Source organism: Ochlerotatus camptorhynchus, unplaced genomic scaffold (assembly GCF_037179485.1).
Source record: "Ochlerotatus camptorhynchus isolate MF236.1 unplaced genomic scaffold, CSIRO-AGI_Acam_v1.1 ptg000036l, whole genome shotgun sequence".
Taxonomy (NCBI): Eukaryota; Metazoa; Arthropoda; class Insecta; order Diptera; family Culicidae; genus Ochlerotatus; species Ochlerotatus camptorhynchus.
The window spans coordinates 1,512,003-1,531,221 of record NW_027040527.1 but is presented as its reverse complement, the minus strand read 5'-3'; the positions used below and the strand labels follow the sequence as shown (position 1 = coordinate 1,531,221).

The 19,219-nt window shown below is 42.5% G+C and overlaps 1 protein-coding gene across 1 annotated transcript in view; it reads right to left on the bottom strand.

Moving 5' to 3' along the window:
• Positions 1–805: 805 nt before the first annotated feature.
• The window catches only part of LOC135710207 (collagen alpha-1(IV) chain-like), a 31,495-nt gene continuing 13,081 nt past the window's right edge, over positions 806–19,219 (bottom strand). The window contains exons 2-6 of the mRNA XM_065232729.1: positions 7,089–7,137; positions 6,045–6,977; positions 5,484–5,980; positions 1,846–5,422; positions 806–1,778 (exon numbers count right to left, since the gene is read on the bottom strand). Of these exons, the coding sequence (XP_065088801.1) occupies positions 1,524–1,778; positions 1,846–5,422; positions 5,484–5,980; positions 6,045–6,977; positions 7,089–7,137 (5,311 nt within the window). The 3' untranslated portion in view covers positions 806–1,523. The remainder of the gene's footprint in view (positions 1,779–1,845; positions 5,423–5,483; positions 5,981–6,044; positions 6,978–7,088; positions 7,138–19,219) is intronic.

Here is a 19,219-nt window from a genome sequence, read left to right as displayed (position 1 = left end):
AAACTATATCTTGAAATCCTCACCATCTACGACGTCAGGACATCTGCGTGAAGTCCACACCCAGACTTGTGTCACGTAGTAAAAGAACTCTAAACTAACCAGCCCACAAATTAGAAAACATTGATCACCTGAACTACTTTCTCGAAGACGGAAACTTTCTAAATAGTATCGATCTCAAGCTATACATATTTTGTACAGGAAATTGTCTTGCGCATTAGCGCTGCATAGTGAAAAATTTGTGTACTACTGTTCTCTAACCAATCCGCCTTGGTATACTGATACTGTGCAATTTTTCTGACGACAGTAACCTTTTATATGGCTAGGATCATGTGATATTCCATGCGGCTGTCATACCCCTCAACCATTCCATAGCAAAACGATATCGTGGTTCTCAGAATTTCGTTAAAATTGGTAGTTTTCTTCCTTAGATCCGTATTTTTTTCTTGTCATTAGAATGACCATCCAAAATGGCCGAACTCTGACACAAACTTGGCTCATTGCCATGGAAATCAGAGAGGTTAAATCATAAATTCGTTCATTTTTCATGGAACTTCTCAGTACAGATAATCGCAAGGAATTCCTTTCTGACGATTGAAGAAAAAACGGACCGCATAATTTTTGTAAGAACTTTATTCTGACTGTTTCGGTACTAGTACACTGAATGAAATCGCAAAAAAAATATATGTAAAAGTTACTTGGTTACAACACTTAGCGTAAAAATAGCGGAAATGTACAGTTCACAAAATGCAAAGGATTAAAGGATTTCTTCGTACTGGACTTCTTTCATAATGGCATTTGCTGTAGATTTTCCTTTTGTTTTCTGAATGACTGTCGCTGATGGCACTTTAATCGGTAATTAATCGTAGCTATTAATTCTAGTTAAAATTTAGATGTCGGTCGACATGTCCACTTGGAAAATTTGGATTCCCTTTTTCGCTGTTTAATGAACACATCAATTTGCAGGGTTACACTCTTTGAGTTTTAAACCGAAATGGCGATCCTGGGCAGTATTGGAAACTGTTACACATTTAATCGAACAATCGAAATCAATCACAATGATAGTCGCACTGGTAAAATTAGACATATACTCTTTCGTTACTAGCTAGCTAAATTCGTTGCTGGGAGGTTTTTGATTAAGGAAAATCGGCGGTGTTACTTTAGTGAGTGGTTTTGTTGGTAGTATTTCCAAAACGTGGGCAGTTTTATGGTATTACAAACAAATTAACTACTGGAAACTAGCACGGGTTTTCACCTTCTTCTTCTTCTTTCAAGTATACCTTAACATGATTGCGTATCCTCTCTATAAAAGCTACAGGAATTTAAACTCGTTTACTTACATACTTTCAGTTTTTACATATTTTTGGTTTCTTTTCGGACTTTTCTTCTACGACATAGAATCTAGTTACACTTCTCCCTACAAAAAACATCTCTAAAACATGATCTCAATCTTGTGAGAAATAACTTAAGAAGGCACATACTATTGCAATCGTCGGATGTGCACACTACTGGAAGAGAAGTTAGAACTAGACTCGAGTACACACTTGACATCTGGATACTCTCGATAGCAAATTGCCGGCCTTGAGGGTCTGTTGCTGCGGCCGCTCGAACTGTTGGTGGTCTTCGAGCGAAACGAGCCAGAACGATGTCTGCGTCTCGTAGTAGTGGCAATGACCCTTGCCACCGTTACACTCGATGAAGGGAGTGGCACGGAAGTCCTCTAAGCAGGAACCAGGTCCTGATAGGGACTGACCGCCACCACCATGGCCAACGGCAGTGTGCTGAAAACAAAGAAGAATTCATCGCGTTAACAAACTTCTTTCAAGTCGCAACCAAATTCACACTCACCATTAAGAAACTGTAACCGATCCATAGACCCTCCCAGCCATTGGGGCAGTTTGGTATCGCCAGCGATTGACTGTGTACCGCTATCACATTGGACGGTACTTCGCAGACCGTACAACGCGAAATGTATGGACGCATCTCATGCTCACTCACAGGCATCATCGGTATCGGAGCCGACGTAGACAACCAGAAAGTCCTATCATTTCTCGAGGCATAGTTGCAAACATTATTCTGACCACAGGCCAGAATTGGCAGTGTTGAGAACTTACGAACACATGAACCAGCGGAACCCAAGTCCTGATTGTGTGGATAATCGTTTCCATCGACGTACAGCAGAGAGTAACCATCCCATAGTTTGACATGGCCCGGTTCACACTGTGGAATTTCCTCCGACTGACTGTGTCGAACGAGTAAGATTCCAGTAAGATAATCAGGGGCTGGAGAACATGGAGCACCTTGCTCTCCCTTCGCACCTGGTGTTCCTGGGAAACCATCACGACCAGCACGTCCTTCTAGGCCAATCTCACCTCGGATGCCCTGTAGACCACGTGCACCTTCAATGCCACGCAAGCCGATTTCACCAGGCGCTCCAGGTGATCCAGGGATACCTGGTGGTCCTTGAATACCGACTAGTCCCTTTTCACCCTTCTGGCCATCAAAGCCAGGTGGACCAGGAGGACCTTTGCGCTGTGGAGGCAACAATGGGGTTTCACCCTTTTGACCTTTCTCGCCTGGAGCACCATCAAGACCAGGAAGACCTCGGTTGCCCTTGTCACCCTTTTCTCCAAATACGCCACCCAATCCTGTTGCACCTTCCGGTCCTTGTGGACCACGTTCACCCTTGAGACCTTGAGGACCATTGAAGCCATCGCGACCATCTCGACCTCTGTCACCTTTCTCACCCTGTGGTCCAGGGAATCCTGGGGGTCCTGGATTGCCTTTCTCTCCTGGAAATCCGCGATCACCCTTAAGTCCCTGCGGTCCCGGGAATCCGTCCTTTCCTGGTCGGCCTTCAATACCCGAGTCACCTCGATCACCCTTTTCACCTTGTCTTCCTAGAGGACCAGGTAAACCAACTGGGCCCTCGGGACCAACCAAACCAGGCAGTCCTTTGTCACCCTTTTCTCCTGCTGGTCCAGGGCCACCATCCCTTCCATTCTTTCCAGGGCGTCCAGGTAGACCCTTTTCTCCTTTGACCACTGGGCATGGTTCACCCTTCTCTCCTGCAGGTCCAAGATCACCTTTCATACCAGGCAAGCCTGATAGCCCCGGTGGTCCTGGGAAACCAGGTTGACCTTGCACACCTTGCGCTCCTTTCATACCAATTTCTCCAATTAATCCAGGAACGCCCACCTTACCTGGAGCTCCAGGAGCTCCTGGCAATCCTTGATCACCCTTGTCTCCCTTAACATCCTGAACGGTTGCTGGAGCTCCTCGTTCTCCCGGAACACCGCGGTCACCCTTCAGACCCATATATCCAGCCGGTCCTGGTGGTCCCATGTCACCCTTTTCACCACGATCACCTCGTTCTCCTATGCGTCCAATTTCACCCTTAGAACCCTTTTCGCCATCCAAACCACGGAGACCTGGAGCACCTTCAGTACCAGGAAGACCATCCATACCAGGTGAGCCCGGAACACCTGGGAGACCAGAGCTACCCTTGTCACCTTTAATACCTGGGAAACCAGTAACTCCAGCATCACCTTTCGGTCCATCAAGGCCTGATAAACCATCGAGGCCAGGATTTCCGCGATCACCTTTCTCACCCGAAGCTCCAGGCCTTCCATATCCTGGAAGTCCTGGTTCACCCTTTGGTCCAGAGATACCATTCAAACCTGGTCGGCCGTCAATTCCACGCAATCCTGGAGCACCTGGTTCACCTTTCTGTCCCTTTTCGGAAGAGGAGCCAGGTTCGCCTACAAGACCAGGTGTTCCAGTGAATCCACGATCACCCTTGTCTCCTGGTAGTCCTGTTAATCCGTCTAATCCAGGTGGACCCAACAAACCCTTATCTCCTTTTGGACCAGGAGGTCCTGGAGGACCTAACAAACCAGGAGCTCCCGATAGGCCATACTCTCCTTTGTCTCCCTTGTCTCCACGTTCACCTTTCGGTCCTTGTAATCCTGGCAATCCTGGGGCTCCCGGCAAACCTTGAACTCCCTTTCGACCCTGGAATCCTTTCGAACCGTCATTACCCGGGGGACCTGTATCACCCTTCTGTCCAGGCCATCCAATCACTCCCGGAGCACCAACATCACCTTTGAGACCCGGCAAACCTTTCACGCCATCAATACCTGGTCGACCAGGAGCTCCTGGAAGGCCAGCAGGTCCTTTCGGACCAAGCTCACCCTTCGGACCGACTTGTCCAGGTAGACCAGGAAAACCAGCAATTCCGGCGTCGCCTTTCTCACCAGGATAGCCAACGATACCAGGCGGGCCTGTATCACCACGATCACCAGAGCCACCACGATCTCCCTTTGGACCTCGCAAACCCGTGTTACCTTTCGGACCTGGTGGGCCAACCATCGATAGACCTGGGTCACCTTTGGTTCCTTTCGATCCGGGTAGTCCTGGAATACCTGAGTTGCCGTCCTTGCCGGTGTTACCAGGGAATCCCATTGGACCGGGAATGCCCTTTTCTCCTCGAGGACCAGGAAGACCTCTAGGGCCAACTGGACCGGGGGGACCTTGTGGACCCTGAGATCCACCAAGTCCAGTCAAACCACGATCTCCTTTGTCTCCCTTTTCTCCTCTAATACCTTGCGGACCCATGAAACCTTTGTCACCAGGAGCTCCTGGTGGGCCCTTGACAGCAGCTTCTAGATTCGGAGGAATACTAGCGCATCTTCCTGGCTCACCCTTGAAGCCCACAATACCTTTGTCACCTTTTTCGCCTTGATATCCTGGATTACCCTTCAGACCTGGATCACCTCTAATCGATTCTCCTGGTTTTCCCGGTGTTCCATCGCGACCTAACGGTCCTGGAGTACCATCGATACCTGGTTCACCCGGCCGTCCTTTGTCTCCCTTAGGACCTGCAGGACCTCTCGGTCCAACAGGGCCAGAGTTACCTCGTTCTCCTCTCTCTCCCTTGATACCGGCAATTCCAGGTTGTCCCATCGGTCCTTTTTCACCTTTAACGGGCTGCACTAAATTCCAGTTTATCAGTGCTGGTGCACCTGCAGGACCCTCGGCTCCTGGAACACCTGGGATACCTGATTCACCCTTAAGTCCAGGCGCACCACGTGGTCCTGGGCTTCCATCAACACCAATTTCTCCGGGATAACCTCGTTCACCAGGTGGGCCAGAGGCTCCAGGACGTCCTGCTGTTCCATCGTATCCACGTTCACCTTTCTCTCCCTTAAGTCCTGGTCGGCAATCCGAACAACGGCCACCAATCTCTCCCTTTTCACCACGATCTCCCTTTGCTCCTGATAAACCTGGACGTCCAGAATCTCCTTTTTGGCCGTCAACTCCTGCTCTACCTGGTAGACCAGGGCGACCTTCCTTTGCATCTCCAGGGGAACCCATCAAACCTTTGAAACCGCGTTCTCCCTTTTGTCCTTTTAATCCAGGGAATCTGTAGTTAAAAAAATAATTAATTGGTTGTTCGTAAATGGAGAATTATATCATTGACATACCCAGCCATACCAGCGTTACCTTTGGGTCCAACTATGCCTACTCCTGGGTCACCTGTTTCTCCTCGTAGACCTTCGGTTCCTGGTGCTCCTGGGAATCCTCGGGGGCCTTGTGGACCAGGCAGACCAACTGCTCCAGACTCTCCTTTATCACCCTTTTCTCCTGGGAAACCTTCCGGACCCGGTCGGCCCGGAATACCTTGACCTCCCTTAGGACCAATCTGTCCCCTTGGCCCTGGATCTCCGGGGAAGCCGTCAATACCCTTGGGACCCGGTGGTCCAGGATAACCTCTTGGACCCTTCGGACCTGGTGCTCCAGGACGCCCTTCACCACCGCCCGGAGGACCGGGTGGTCCTGGAATTCCTTGAAAACCAGGCTCACCATCTCTACCGGAGTCACCTTTTGGTCCAGGCATTCCCTTCAAGCCATGCAATCCTTCGATACCTCGGTCACCTTTTTGTCCTGACAATCCAACTGGTCCAAAATTACCATCGCGACCCTATAAGTATGATTTAAACATTATTGTGAAGCTCTTGGTACAGTGGGATATGTGGAATAGTTACTCTTGGACCAGGTTGGCCTGGCAAACCCTTTTCTCCTTTCAAACCACGATCACCCCCTGGCCCACGGTCTCCAGCTTGTCCTTTATCTCCTAGTGTGCCTGGTATGCCTCCATCACCTTTATCTCCCTTTTGTCCCTCAGGTCCAACGGTCCCAACTCCGCTTCCCGTAACCTCATAGCTTTCCGTACCCCTCATTCCTTTGTCACCTTTTTGTCCCTTTATGCAGAAACCTTTGATACCTTTGTCCCCTTTCAATCCTTGAGGACCTGGAATGCCAGGTTGACCAGGACGTCCTTCGTAGCCACGTTCACCGGCTTCCCCTTGTCGCCCTTGTAGTCCTTCGACTCCATCCAGACCTGGCTCTCCCTTTTGACCTTTGTTATAATTTTCGGGATCTCGAGCTGCTTCACCTTTGTCACCCTTATCACCTCGTTGACCTGGGTAGCCTCGTGGACCAGGCTCGCCTTTCAAGCCGGGTAATCCAGGAAGACCATCTGTTCCATTGCATCCATCTACACCGGGAATACCGGGTGCACCTGGTGCCCCTGGTAGGCCGTTTGTTCCTGGCACACCAGGATAGCCTGGCAAACCATCACGACCACGATCACCTTTCAGTCCGAGCGGTCCCATCGGACCAGGTTCACCTTTGGCACCTTTGCTGCCAGGTAAACCCTCGGATCCGGTGAAACCCACCATGCCTTTCGGTCCTTGCAGACCGGGAGGACCGGGGAAACCTCGGTTACCCTTCTCGGCGAAACATTTTGACACACAACATCCACCACCGGTACAGTTTTTCGCCGGTGGACCCTGAGCACCAGTAACTGTGTCTATCACATTATAGCTTGGATCAATGTAGGGCTGCGCCGGTCGCGCATAATCTCTGTCGTTTCGATTAAATAGGCCCACGCCTCCGGTCAAATCTTGCCAAAATTGCTACATAGATAAGTGTGGGAAAATGAAGTGAAGGAAAAAAAAAAAAGTTTGCTATTATTAGTAACCGGAAATGGCTGTCGACGGGGCAAAGCGAAATGGACTGCTATTTACCGCATATGTGTGTTGTCCGAACCATACGAGAAGCGTGGTCGTTATTAACCTAAAAATAAAGAGAGCAGAACAAACAACGGATCTTGAGTAATGAGAACGCTAGGAGAAATATTTATAATGAATAGAAAAACGCGTGAAATGTTGCCGAGTCGCAAGTGTGTTTGCAGATAAGGGTTCTGGGTTCTGAATGAAGTTACCCCTTATCACAAACGGTCGGAGACTGTGCTCCGTGGCGAGCGAAAATCATGAATGAAGTTTCAGTGGGATTCACCAACATCATGAGAAATGCGCTCAGGATGTGATGTAATGTGAGTGCTAGTTGTGCGGTCAGGAAGCGAGAAAACGATATCAGACATAAAAACGAAGGCATCAAGCTGAACGTGGACAAAATTCGTTCTGAGCGGCAGTATCCAATTGGAAACTGTGCAAAAGTGGATTGCTGATAGCACAGGATGAATGACCTCGTGGGTGAACGAACAGCACGTGTGCTACATAGCGAGTTGGTTTGGAAAACGGACTGGTCGATTAGTAGTCAGGTTAAGTACTCAGGACTACACTCCCGGGCATGTTCCGGGTACCATCGAGGAAGTACAAAACAAGATTTTTGGAAGTCATACACAGCACCAGGTACCGCACTGTATGTGACTAGGGACTAGCATAGCATATGTGATTGTACAAATCGTGGGTCAACTAATACGTTTTGCACACAAAAATATAATCTACAAAACAAGCATCGCATTATACACCTGGCCACATCCTTACAATCGTAGGGGATGGAGGGAAGGTTAATCGAACATCTACCTAAGAAGGTGCAGGAAATCCATACTACCTTCATAGATGTCACAGAAAGAGAAGAGTTGTGTTAGTGCGAGGGTGAATGATAAGGAAACTCTATTCGTCAATATACAGTATCAAATCAGTAATAAAAATTGAATATAAATAGATAAAATGAAAAGACCTCATCCGAAAGGTCTAGTGACTTTGGAGCGTCGTGTTTTTGGAAACGCTTGGCCCTGTATCTGACTAGGGACTGTCCACAAACTACTTATACTTCAATTTATTATGCTTGAAAAATATTAATGTTCTTGCCTTTGTTTACATTGAATCAACAACGCTCACAAATTGGCGCTTGTTTTGCAGAGCAAAAATGAGAACTCGTTTGATGGGACTTTCTTGTTATTTGTTTACAATTGCTTGATTGGGCCATAATTTGTAAAGTTCGGAATAAAAAAAGGTTATCAAGAAAGAAACTGATCAATATCAAGTCAAACGATGTAATATGCTTTTTCTGCTTTCCCTCAGAGCCGTTTAATTAACGTTTAAGTGTTCTTTGTTGAGCATGTTTACAACCATTAGCAGGGTGGCAAGGGAATTTCTGATTTTAAATTCCTGGTTTTTTTACCGGTTTTCCTGGTTTCTTCTATAAAAATTCCGGGTTTTTGAACAAAGCTTTAAATCTATTAGTTTTGTAGATTTCCTTTAATTCTTCTACATGAGTGAAATGTTTTTTTTTTTTCAGTAACTTTAACGCTCTTGGATCATTCGTGACTTGTCCGGGGGTGACATTCGAACTTGTTACTTTGACGTGAGAGGTATGGATGGTTACCACTACACCGGGGTCGCCCCTATGAGAGAAATGTTTAAGTATATTATATATATATTTAGTGAAATACTTCAAATGATATGCTTCGTATGCAAACTAAACTGGTTTGAAAAAAAAAAACAGAAGTTAAATAATTATTCCATTACGTATATTCAACGTTCGCTGAGTTGTGTCGACTTTTCAACAACCAAAGGACAATCGCTAACTAAAATGCATATCATGTGTCAAACCTGATATTAAAAAATATTTAAAATACATCAGTGCCCATCCGGCTCATGTCAACAAATTGAAATTAAATTTTGACGGATAAATGTCCATTAACGGAGTATTTGTTTCAGTCCAAGGTTTCCAGTTAGCTAACGTTTACTGTAATCAAGCGGCTCAAGGCCAATTTCTTGACCTCCCCTCAAGCCTTAGTCCTGGTTAAACTAAATGGGTACATTGGTCCTTATTGGCGATATTGGGATTTACTATATATGTCATCAACACTCCGAACCCGAAGCCTCGGTAAAATGTGTAACGGCAAACTTGAAATGTTTGAAAAATCTTGGCTCAGCCATTTATTGACAAATTTGAAATTTATTGGCACCATCTGAAAATAGATATTTAAAAAAATATTCGGTATCAATAGATTTAAAATCGATCGATAAATTGTAGAGCAATGATTTTTCAAACATTGCCAATTTTCTGCTACACATTTTACCGGAGGCATCGTGTGGTAAAAAAGGAGTGGTAAAAAAGGGGTACAGTTTTCATTCAACTCACACTTTCTCTTGTCAATCACGTATATCCAGCACCGAAAGCAAGATTTGCTATAGATCAGTGCACGTAGATGTCAAATTTGACAATTTTGTGTGGTTTGTTTCGGTTCACATTCGTAGTTATCTGTTGCCATCACTTTTACTCTGGTGTTAAATGATAGGGATACAACAAGACCAAATAGTGAGGTTAGGGACCGTGCACTGATCTATATGAGCTTTCATCGTGTTTGTACTGAGTCTGTGTTGCATTTGGTGAATTTTCACTTAAATTTGACAGATGGAAAATTTTCAAATAAACCTGCTATTAGGTTTTGCACCGTCGGGGTTAACCTCAATCTGATGACAGTTCAGTGGTACTGTTTACGTGGACTTAGTCGATTTTTTCTTGGGTGGATTTTCTCGATAATTTTTCGGACTGCAGTGAGATGTAAACCACACTTCTGCAATGTCCATGAGAAACATCCTTTCTACGCACTGTTCCTCGACAATTTTCAAGTTAAAATTCGGAAATTTTAGAATTTGTTTTTTCGAAAAAAAAAACGACTAAGTGCTTGTAAACAGTACCACTGAACTGTCAAAAAGGTTCAGCCTGAGCCACACTGAGTTCATTTGTGACGTCACGCTGCAGAACCTAATTAGGTACTGCAGCGTGACGTCATAAATGAACTCAGTGTTAATCGGCTGAACCTTTTTGACAGTTCAGTGGTACTGTTTACAAGCACTTAGTCAATTTTTCAAAAAAAAAAAGTATTCTAAAATTTCCGAATTTTAACTTGAAAATTGTCGAGGAACAGCGCGTTGAAAGGATGTTGCTCGTGGATATGGCAGAAGTGTGGTTTACATCTCACTGCAGTCTGAAAAATTATCGAGAAAATTCACCCAAGAAAAAATCGACTAAGTCCACGTAAACAGTACCACTGAACTGTCATCAGATTGAGGTTAACCCCGACGGTGCAAAACCAAATTGTACCAGACTTATTTCGACAGACCAGGAATGAATTTTAACAAAGACCGTCTCGAAAATAGGAAAGTCAACAACAGAGGGAAGTGTTCACTCGGCTGTCGACAGAAGCAGACCACTCTCAATGTGTGTCATGTGATCGTCTGTTTACTCGGCAGCAACCATTGTGTGGTCCTCCTCATTGTTCTTCATCAGCAGTTCTTTCAATCGATGCGTCGTCGACTTTGGAAAGCAACCGTTTCGTGATGAATGTGTGAGTGCTGACCACGTTTTGCGTCCATTGTTGCAATAGACGCGCTCTGGCCCTCTTTGGCGAATCTGCCATAGAATGAAACCACTGGAAGCCAGCGTTGCCAGATATACCGATTTATCGGTATTTATACCGATTTTCAAACTTGACACCGATATACAGATAAGGTTTCTCAAAATACCGATTTTTGAGTTTTAATACCGATTTATACCGATTTTTATTAATAATCAAATTGTTTACTGCCTACCCGTCCTGAATTGTCGGAGTAAACTATGGTGACAGACTTTTATCTTTTTGAAAATTAAGATTTTTGAGCGTGCTCTAAAAAAATTTCATCTTCAAAAATGTCTTATGATTGATACTCTTTCGACTAATGTTTTCATTTCCTCGCCATTTTTGTATACCAAGGAGTCGAGAAACATATAATGGGTCACCCCAGTAATTTCTGGAAATCGGGAAATACTTCTATTCAGTGGAAAAATAGGTCCATAAATTCGTTAATTTTTGAACTTCCTGAAATTTCTTCAATCTTTCCTTTGAAGTTTCTTCCAACTTTTCCTAGGAATTTCCGTCCACCTTAGCCTGTGACTTATTTTTCTATTGCTTCCGGAAAGCTATTTCGACTTCCCCCGTCTCCTTCCGTCAGTTTTTTTCAAATTCGCCGGAACTTCAGAAATGCTCCAGAGTTTTATTGCGGTTCCATTAGTTTCAGGAAACTTCAGGAACTTTTCAGAAGTTATGAAACTTCAGAATAGTTCGGACTTTTTGGTAGGTTCCGATAAATTAAAGACAGTTTCATTAACTTTTGTTCAAATCCAAGAAACCGGAAATCTCAGGAAAGCCCAGAGAACTCCAATGAACTTAAGGAAACTAAAATATTTTGGAATCTTCACAAGCCCAAAGAACTTCGAAGAAATGTAATGGTTTTCCGGATAGTTCTATTTGTTTCAGGAGAATTGATATAACTTTAGGGAAGCTCTGAGAACATCAGGACATATAAGTTCAAGGAAATTTCTCAATCTTTAAATGAGTTTCGAGAAACTCAGGGAATTTCCGAAAACTTCAGTTAAGTTCCGAGAGGTTCATGAAAATTTTGGAAACGTAAGGAAAGTTACATGAACATTAGAAAATTGTGAGAACATTTTAAGGGAAGTTCTGGGTTTTTTTATCGGCAGTTTACAGAACTTTAAAAAAATTAAAAAATCGGGAAGATCAGAGAACATTGATGTTGATGTTCATTAATCTAAAAAAATGAATGCGCTAAAGATGTTCCAGGGACTTTTAAGAAGATAAGAGATTTTCCGGTAGTTCCATCATAATCCGAGTACTTCAAGGATGATCAGAGAACCTCAAAACATCCCCATCAACTTTAATAAAATTGCAAGAACTTTCAAGGAGTTCCGAAGAATTATGGGATATTCCGAAGTGCAATTCAGGAATGTTCCGAAAACTTCAGGAACATTGTGGGATTTTCATGGCTGTTTTATGGATATCAGGAAAATTGCTGGATCAATAGAGCATATGATTAACTATAGGGAATATTGTACTAACATCCCCAAGAAATCTAAATATTCCAGATATTTTCCCATCTTCTCCTTGAAGTATCTTTCGACTGTTCCGTAAGCCCTCTGGCGTTCGACTTTTTCCAGAAGTTTCTTCCAATCTACTTAACGAGGTTTCTCCCAGTGTCTCCTGGAAGTTTCTTCCGTCTTCTCCAAGAAATTCAATTAAAGTTCTACCGGATGCATCTATCGAGTTCTCCCAGAAGTTTCTTTCGTCTTCCTATGAAAGTTTCTCCATAAGTCACTATCCGTAGGTTTTTCCCGACTTGTTGGAAGGTTTTTCCAAGCTTCTCCTAACTTCCCCAGGAAATGGGTCCTCCGGGATTGGCTTCCAATTTCCAAACTTTTCGGACTACTGGATGTTTCCGAAAGTGTCTAAAATATTTTTGCCAGTAGTTTCTCAATATTTGTCTCGCAAGATCCCTATCGGACGTTTTTTAGATAGTTTTTAGAACTTCCTTCAAACTTCCTCCACAATATCTTCTTTATTCTGCCTCTGGAAGTTTAGTCGGTACAATTAAGAGACTTATTGAAATATTTCCCAGAAATTTCTTCCTACTTACATGAAAAGTACATCTTTCGATTTCTGCCCAAAAGTTTGAAAAAAATTAGTATTAATTAAAATATTGAATACCGATAAATGCCGATTTTTTTAATCATTTGATACCGATAATCATGAAAACAATCTGGCAACGCTGCTGGAAGCGGCTCCCGTTCTGGTGGAGGAGGCTTATTGGACAGCGGAAGATAAAGTGTTTATTGTGTTGTACCTTTTTACTATAGTTTTAAGATGTATTGTATAGTGAACAAGAATCCTCGGCTCTGTAAAGTTAATTCGGTTGAGCCTTATCAAATAAATTAACTAAAAAAAAAACAAAAGAGGGATTTTCGAACATCCTAATTTATTTTCGAAGCGTCAAATTTAAGTGAAAATTCACCAATTAGGTACTGCAGCGTAACGTCATAAATGAACTGTTTACATGCACTTAGTCGTTTTTTCGAAAAAAAAAAATTCTTATATTTCCGAATTTTAACTTGAAAATTGTCGAGGAACAGCGCGTTGAAAGGATGTTGCTCGTGGACATTGCAGAAGTGTGGTTTACACAAGGGGTAGTTCACTCCGCACACCAATCTTGGGTCATCTTTTTTGTCAGTGTACCGCAAGTATGTCGATTGTGCCGGTCATAGAGCAAGCTGCGATTGTTTGTAAAACACCTATCCCGGCAACCTGGCATTTCTGACACCTTGAATGTTTTGGTTTGAAATCGCAAGGATAAATCGGATTGAGGATGACGCGGGAAGTGGCGAGTGTGCGAAATTTCAGTATTTTGTTATCCATAGGGTCATAAAAGTCCTGTGTTTTAGTGTTTTATAATGGCAAACCAAAGTCAAAGGCAGACCAGAAACCTAGCCTTTCGGCCGGAAAGAGTTGGAACCATTGGAGACCGACTATTGAGGGTAATGAATAGACTTCTTTAGTTTGTTTTGTGGGAATTGCAGCATTATTTGAATTAAGGGTACTAATGAGGTCTGATCAACTGCCTCATTCTCTTCAGCCCACTCTGGAACCTACATTTCGTATTTAGATCTATAAGTGAACTGCTGGTCTGAGATCCTCTGGTATATTCAATAAGAAGATGTTCCTGAACATACAGTCAAACAGCACGTAATGTTCTGAACAACTTCAATGACAGTTGTCCAGCAGTGGTCCCATTTTATTTACAACAATCTAATGCCTACGAGATTGTTCCGAAGGTATGCTGAAAATGTGTCGATGGATGTTCCCAAGCTATGCCGAATATAATTTCGGCACAATGTGCTGAGTGACTTACCCCTTGGGTTTACATCTCACTGCAGTCTGACAATTTATCAAGAAAATCCACCCAAGAAAAAATCGACTAAGGCTCTGAACCATTTGGTGGATTATTTTAACTTTTGGTTAAAATTTGACAGATGGAAAGTTATCGATTAACCCTGCTATCCGAGCGTGGTTACTTCTGACAGACAAGAAGTTAAATTTTGACAACCTTGGCTAAGTTCTGCTCGAAAACCGGTCGATCGACAGCACAGGGATTTTCGAACATAGAAAATAACTTTCGAAATGTCACTTTTAACCACGAGTTAAATTTAACTCGGCAAATGGTTCACAGCCTAAGTCCACGTAAACAGTACCACTGAACTGTCATCAGATTGAGGTTAACCTCGACGGTGCAAAACCTAATTGGAACAAAGCCTGAGAACATAACCGGAGTGATTTGAGATTTGGGCGTAATTGCTTTTGTAAACAAACACGTCAATTACTGATTTCTCTTGAATAAAAGCTCAATCTCACAAACAAACTATACCAAATGATAGAGGAATCATTCCTCTACCTCATAGTGTTATTACTTTTCGAGATTGAGCTTTTATTCGCGAGAAATCGGTGATTGACGTGTTTGTTTACTAATGTAATTACGCCCAAATCTCAAATCACTCCGGAAAGCAAAGTTGCGTTGTCATGACAGCAGCGACGAAAGCTCTGATGCTTTTCTACTCGATTATCAAAGTGTATTGAATATTGCTGATTCACATATATGTATCTTAGCATGCATGCATCGACATTTCACAAATAAGAAGAAGCAACATCCGCAGCTGTCAAACATAAACACAACCGAATAATAACTATCATTCTTCGAAGCCTCGGTTGAAGATAGATCGATCCCTCTTGATGCAATCGACCCAATCTGCTGGATTATCAATTGTATCAATCAGGCTATAATGGAACCACATGTAACCCTAAAATCTACTAAATAATTGTGGAGACGGTGTCCTCATGAAATTAAATAGTATAGTAGTCCATAGGTTGGTTGGAGTATCGCCTTTTGCCAATGCGCTGAAAACCAGTTTTAATTTATTTTTCTATTCAATTACTTCAAGATTTCTTCAATTTATCTTGTGAACTTCCACCTGAATTGTTGTTTTGAATGTTTCCTTTTACATTTTATGTGTTTTCATGCGAATAGGGTCTTCAAGGAACGATTTTGGTTCAGTGTTAGAAAATCCCAAAAGCAGCTGTCAGTGACGATGGTCAATTTCGGTTGTTAAATCTGACGCCAAATGCTTATTTTACTCTGAACTGGCAATATACAGATATATTATTTTGCACGCATCACACGTAAATAGTAACGTCATCATTTCAATCCGTCAGGCATCTTAAAAATTATTATTTTACTGGTTTTGCTTAAAAATCCTGGATTTTTCTGGAAAAACATAATTCCCGACATTTTCCTGGTTTTCCTGGTTTTCCTGGTTCACTTGCCACCCTGCATTAGTGCTTATTGAAATGAATCAATCTTATACTGTTTTTACTTCACATTTTCATAGGTATGAATAAATTAGGTCAGCATCTAAGACACACTTGTTTTATTACTTATTGTTAAGTGTAACATTTCGAGTGACTCGGCACCACTCAGCTTAGACCCATGGTGGGTATATAAATGGTGATACAGCTTTGTCACTATATAGGCGAGGAGGTCGCGGGGGGAAAGTGCGGTTTTAGAGCAAATTGTAAACAAACTCGGTCGCATACAAAAATCCAACAAGGCTGAATCATGAATTTGACACATTAGAACACCTATATGTAGTCAGCCCAAACTATCTACACAGATAAAAATTCTGAATTTTAATAGTAATGCAAACATTCATTCACGTAAACTTGTATTTCATTTCACGCAACTGAGCAACTTGTGAACAATGTTGTTTACAACAATGGGTTTTGTATACAATATTTGCTACATTACATGAAATGTCTCAGAACTTACATGATATATAATGTAAACTTATATCACAGACAAACAGACGTAACTCTTCATTGTGTATCTTCGTTCACGCATTTAACGGTTGATTTGAATATTATCAGTTCCGCGAACTACTCGTCGTAGCGCTGGCATTGGATCACTTTGACGTTTCTATACATTCTATTGAACTTTCATGCAATATTGTTTGCGAGTTAGCGAGCATGCTTGTTATCCGCGAAAAGCCCGAGAGATGTCGTTACTGAAGTCCTATGTTTTGAGATACTATGCTTTCAAGAAAAACTTTTTCAAAGAGTTACGTCTGTTTGTCTGTGCTTATATTGTGACGCTCCATTTATGTGCATCATACTGAACAGAAATTTACACTACTTGTTCGAACTGTGTACGTGAGTTGAGAACAGCCTACAACATCTATCATATGAATGATACATTAAATCACATAGTTCAATATTGATTAACCAGGCCCACATAATTTGTACCAATTAAGTCAGAACAAATCTCAAGTTTTTCTTCAAAATTTTGGAATATCACAAAGGGGAAAATAACAAAAAAAAAAAACTTTCAGTGTATATTTATTTTTCATCAGGGGCGGGATGTGCAGTCAAATCGGCCTACTGAAAATCCATCAATGAGATGTAAATGTGTAAGGCCCATTGTGTTTGTCATCTCTTTAGTTCTCCCGCTATTTGAACGGTTGAAGGAGTGTGACGTCAAACTCCGTCATCCATTTAAACTGCCGGAGAACGAAAGAGTCGATAAATATACTGGACCTCACCTGTTTACGCTCATTTATTTTCTATATGTGAATTTGGTTCCAAATATTAACAAACCGTCGTTGCTTACGGCTTTGTTGTCGTTTGGAACCAGTTATGCGATGAAGGCAACGATTGTTCGTATTTGACAGTCACCCCCCCCCCCCCGTTTTTCATGCACTGTGATCTGTCATTCGTTTTTGCGCGTTTTTCTGCAACGCTCCACTCAACACGGGTGAACTTTAGTTCATCTACTGAAATTTTTTTGACGCAACAACGGGGCCCTGTTTACTAAAAATGAACACATGAATAATGCTCGCGTAACATTTGAAAAGGGCCTATCAACTTTTGTAAATAATTTGCTAGGTCCTTTTCACGAGAACCGAAGTACGCCCACGCAAACCAAGAGCACTATCGGGAAGGGGAGAATTTCCTCTGCCCTATGGTGTTGTTAGTTTGCGTGAGCGTTTTCGGTTCACGAGAAAAAGGCTTAACAAGTTTTGTGTACATAATTTGATAGACCCGTGTCAAATTTTACGTGAGTATTATTCATATGTTCATTTTTAGTAAACAGGGCCCCGCTGTTGTGTCACTTTTTGTCAAGTGAGTGAACTCAAATCCATCCGTGCACTCGTCTATAACAGTCATTCAGCTATACAAAGTGTCAAAATATTTCATGACGGTGTGATCTCGTGCTTTTACTTATTTTCTTAATCTCGAGTCGAAGTGTAGATTCAATAGTGATTAATTGTTGTTACGTTGTTGTTTACAAACTTTTATTTGTAACCAAGTCGGGTAGAACAATATTCGCGTTCGGAAAGCGTTGTATGACAATACCACGGAACATCACGGACTCCTGGAGCTGCTCCGATTTGGTTTCCCATCGATACACTCGTCCATGATACGGATCAGACGATAAAAAGAACAGGTCCGTTCCTTTGTTCTCGAGTATCGCTTATTCATTTGGGTATAGATATTCGCTTTGTTAGGTTTTATTATATTGTAGAATATCACCAACAATCAATACGAAACTAACGATTTGAAATTGGCTCACTACTTGACTAACCTATTGGTCCCAAGCAAATCGACTAACGTACCCCATTATAGTATAAATTCCAGTACTACACTAAGCTTGTTTTGATTCGCTATGAAAGTTTGACAGATAAAATGAGGGGTTAGTGGGTTTTCCAATGTTTCGAGGGGTGAATCGATTAGCTTGGGACCGAAAGATAGTACCAGAGCTGAGCCAAAAAGTTGAGCTCGTTTCTTCGGGACCTTCTGGTCTTAGAGTTACCTCTATGATATCACCGTGTTCTTTTACAGAATTTTTACATAAATTTGAGTTAGACCGGTACAGCATGCCAGGTCCTTAAAATCAGATCAGCCGGTTTCAGTTGTTGAAAACGGATTTCATCGAACATCATTCCTAATCTTGTTTGACAACTTACTAGGCACCGGCAGTGGTGGTGTAGTGGTGAGCGTGATTGCCTCTCACCCTAAAAGGCCTGAGTTCAATCCCAGTAGGCGTCGCCGGGATGTTCTGAGGCATAACATCTCTGATCACGCCTTCCTTTGGAAGGAAATTAAAGTCGTTGGTCGCCGGTTCATGAGTTGATGGGTCGATAGATAGGGTCCAGGTGTGGGAGCTGCCTTCCTGGCGTCGGTAGCATTGGTACTCAGCACGGAAAACAAGATCGACGGAAAACAAACCAACGTAAAAAACTTACTAGTTAAGCCACCTTCAGTCTGATCGATCAAGGGGGTTCGCTGCGCAAAACTTCGTCCTGTTCCAGTCGGGTCGCTACCAAGAACCATTTGCATTGGGTCGTTATCCGACATTGTTATTATATGCCCAGCCCACCGTAGTCGCCTGATTTCCGCATTTGACCTAAATTTCTTAACTTACAAACCTGCAGCAATGCTACATAATGATTCAATTCTTTTCTACATTAATTCAACAATTTCCGCACTAAATCCAATCTTTTCTAAAATGGTTAAAAAAATTTAGAACTGCGACCAAATCCGAAACGATTCAAGAAATTCCTAATTGAGGTGACACTGTTCAAAGCAGATTCAAAGCTGAGTCTGAACTTGTTTGAAGTGAGTTCAAACTTTCGAATAAGTCATCAACATTTTTCAAACTGAATCAACACTTTTCTGTTATGTTATTCATTCCTTTTTAAAGCTTATCCCGAACCCAAGTTTTAAAGAGTTTGGTTTCGCATTTTTTGGAGTGAGGCCACATTAGCTGATTTCATCCCCTTCCTAAAAGAAATCCAAGCTTTCCTGCATTGATTCAACTTTTTCTGAACTGAATCCAAACTAGTCAGAACGTGTTTGACATTTTCCTAAGTGAGTCTTGTTTAGGTCATCTAGTTTCACTTAAAGTGTAGAAAGTTGTTCGAAGTGAACCGACACTTAATTTATCTTAAATTTTCCAAATAGAGT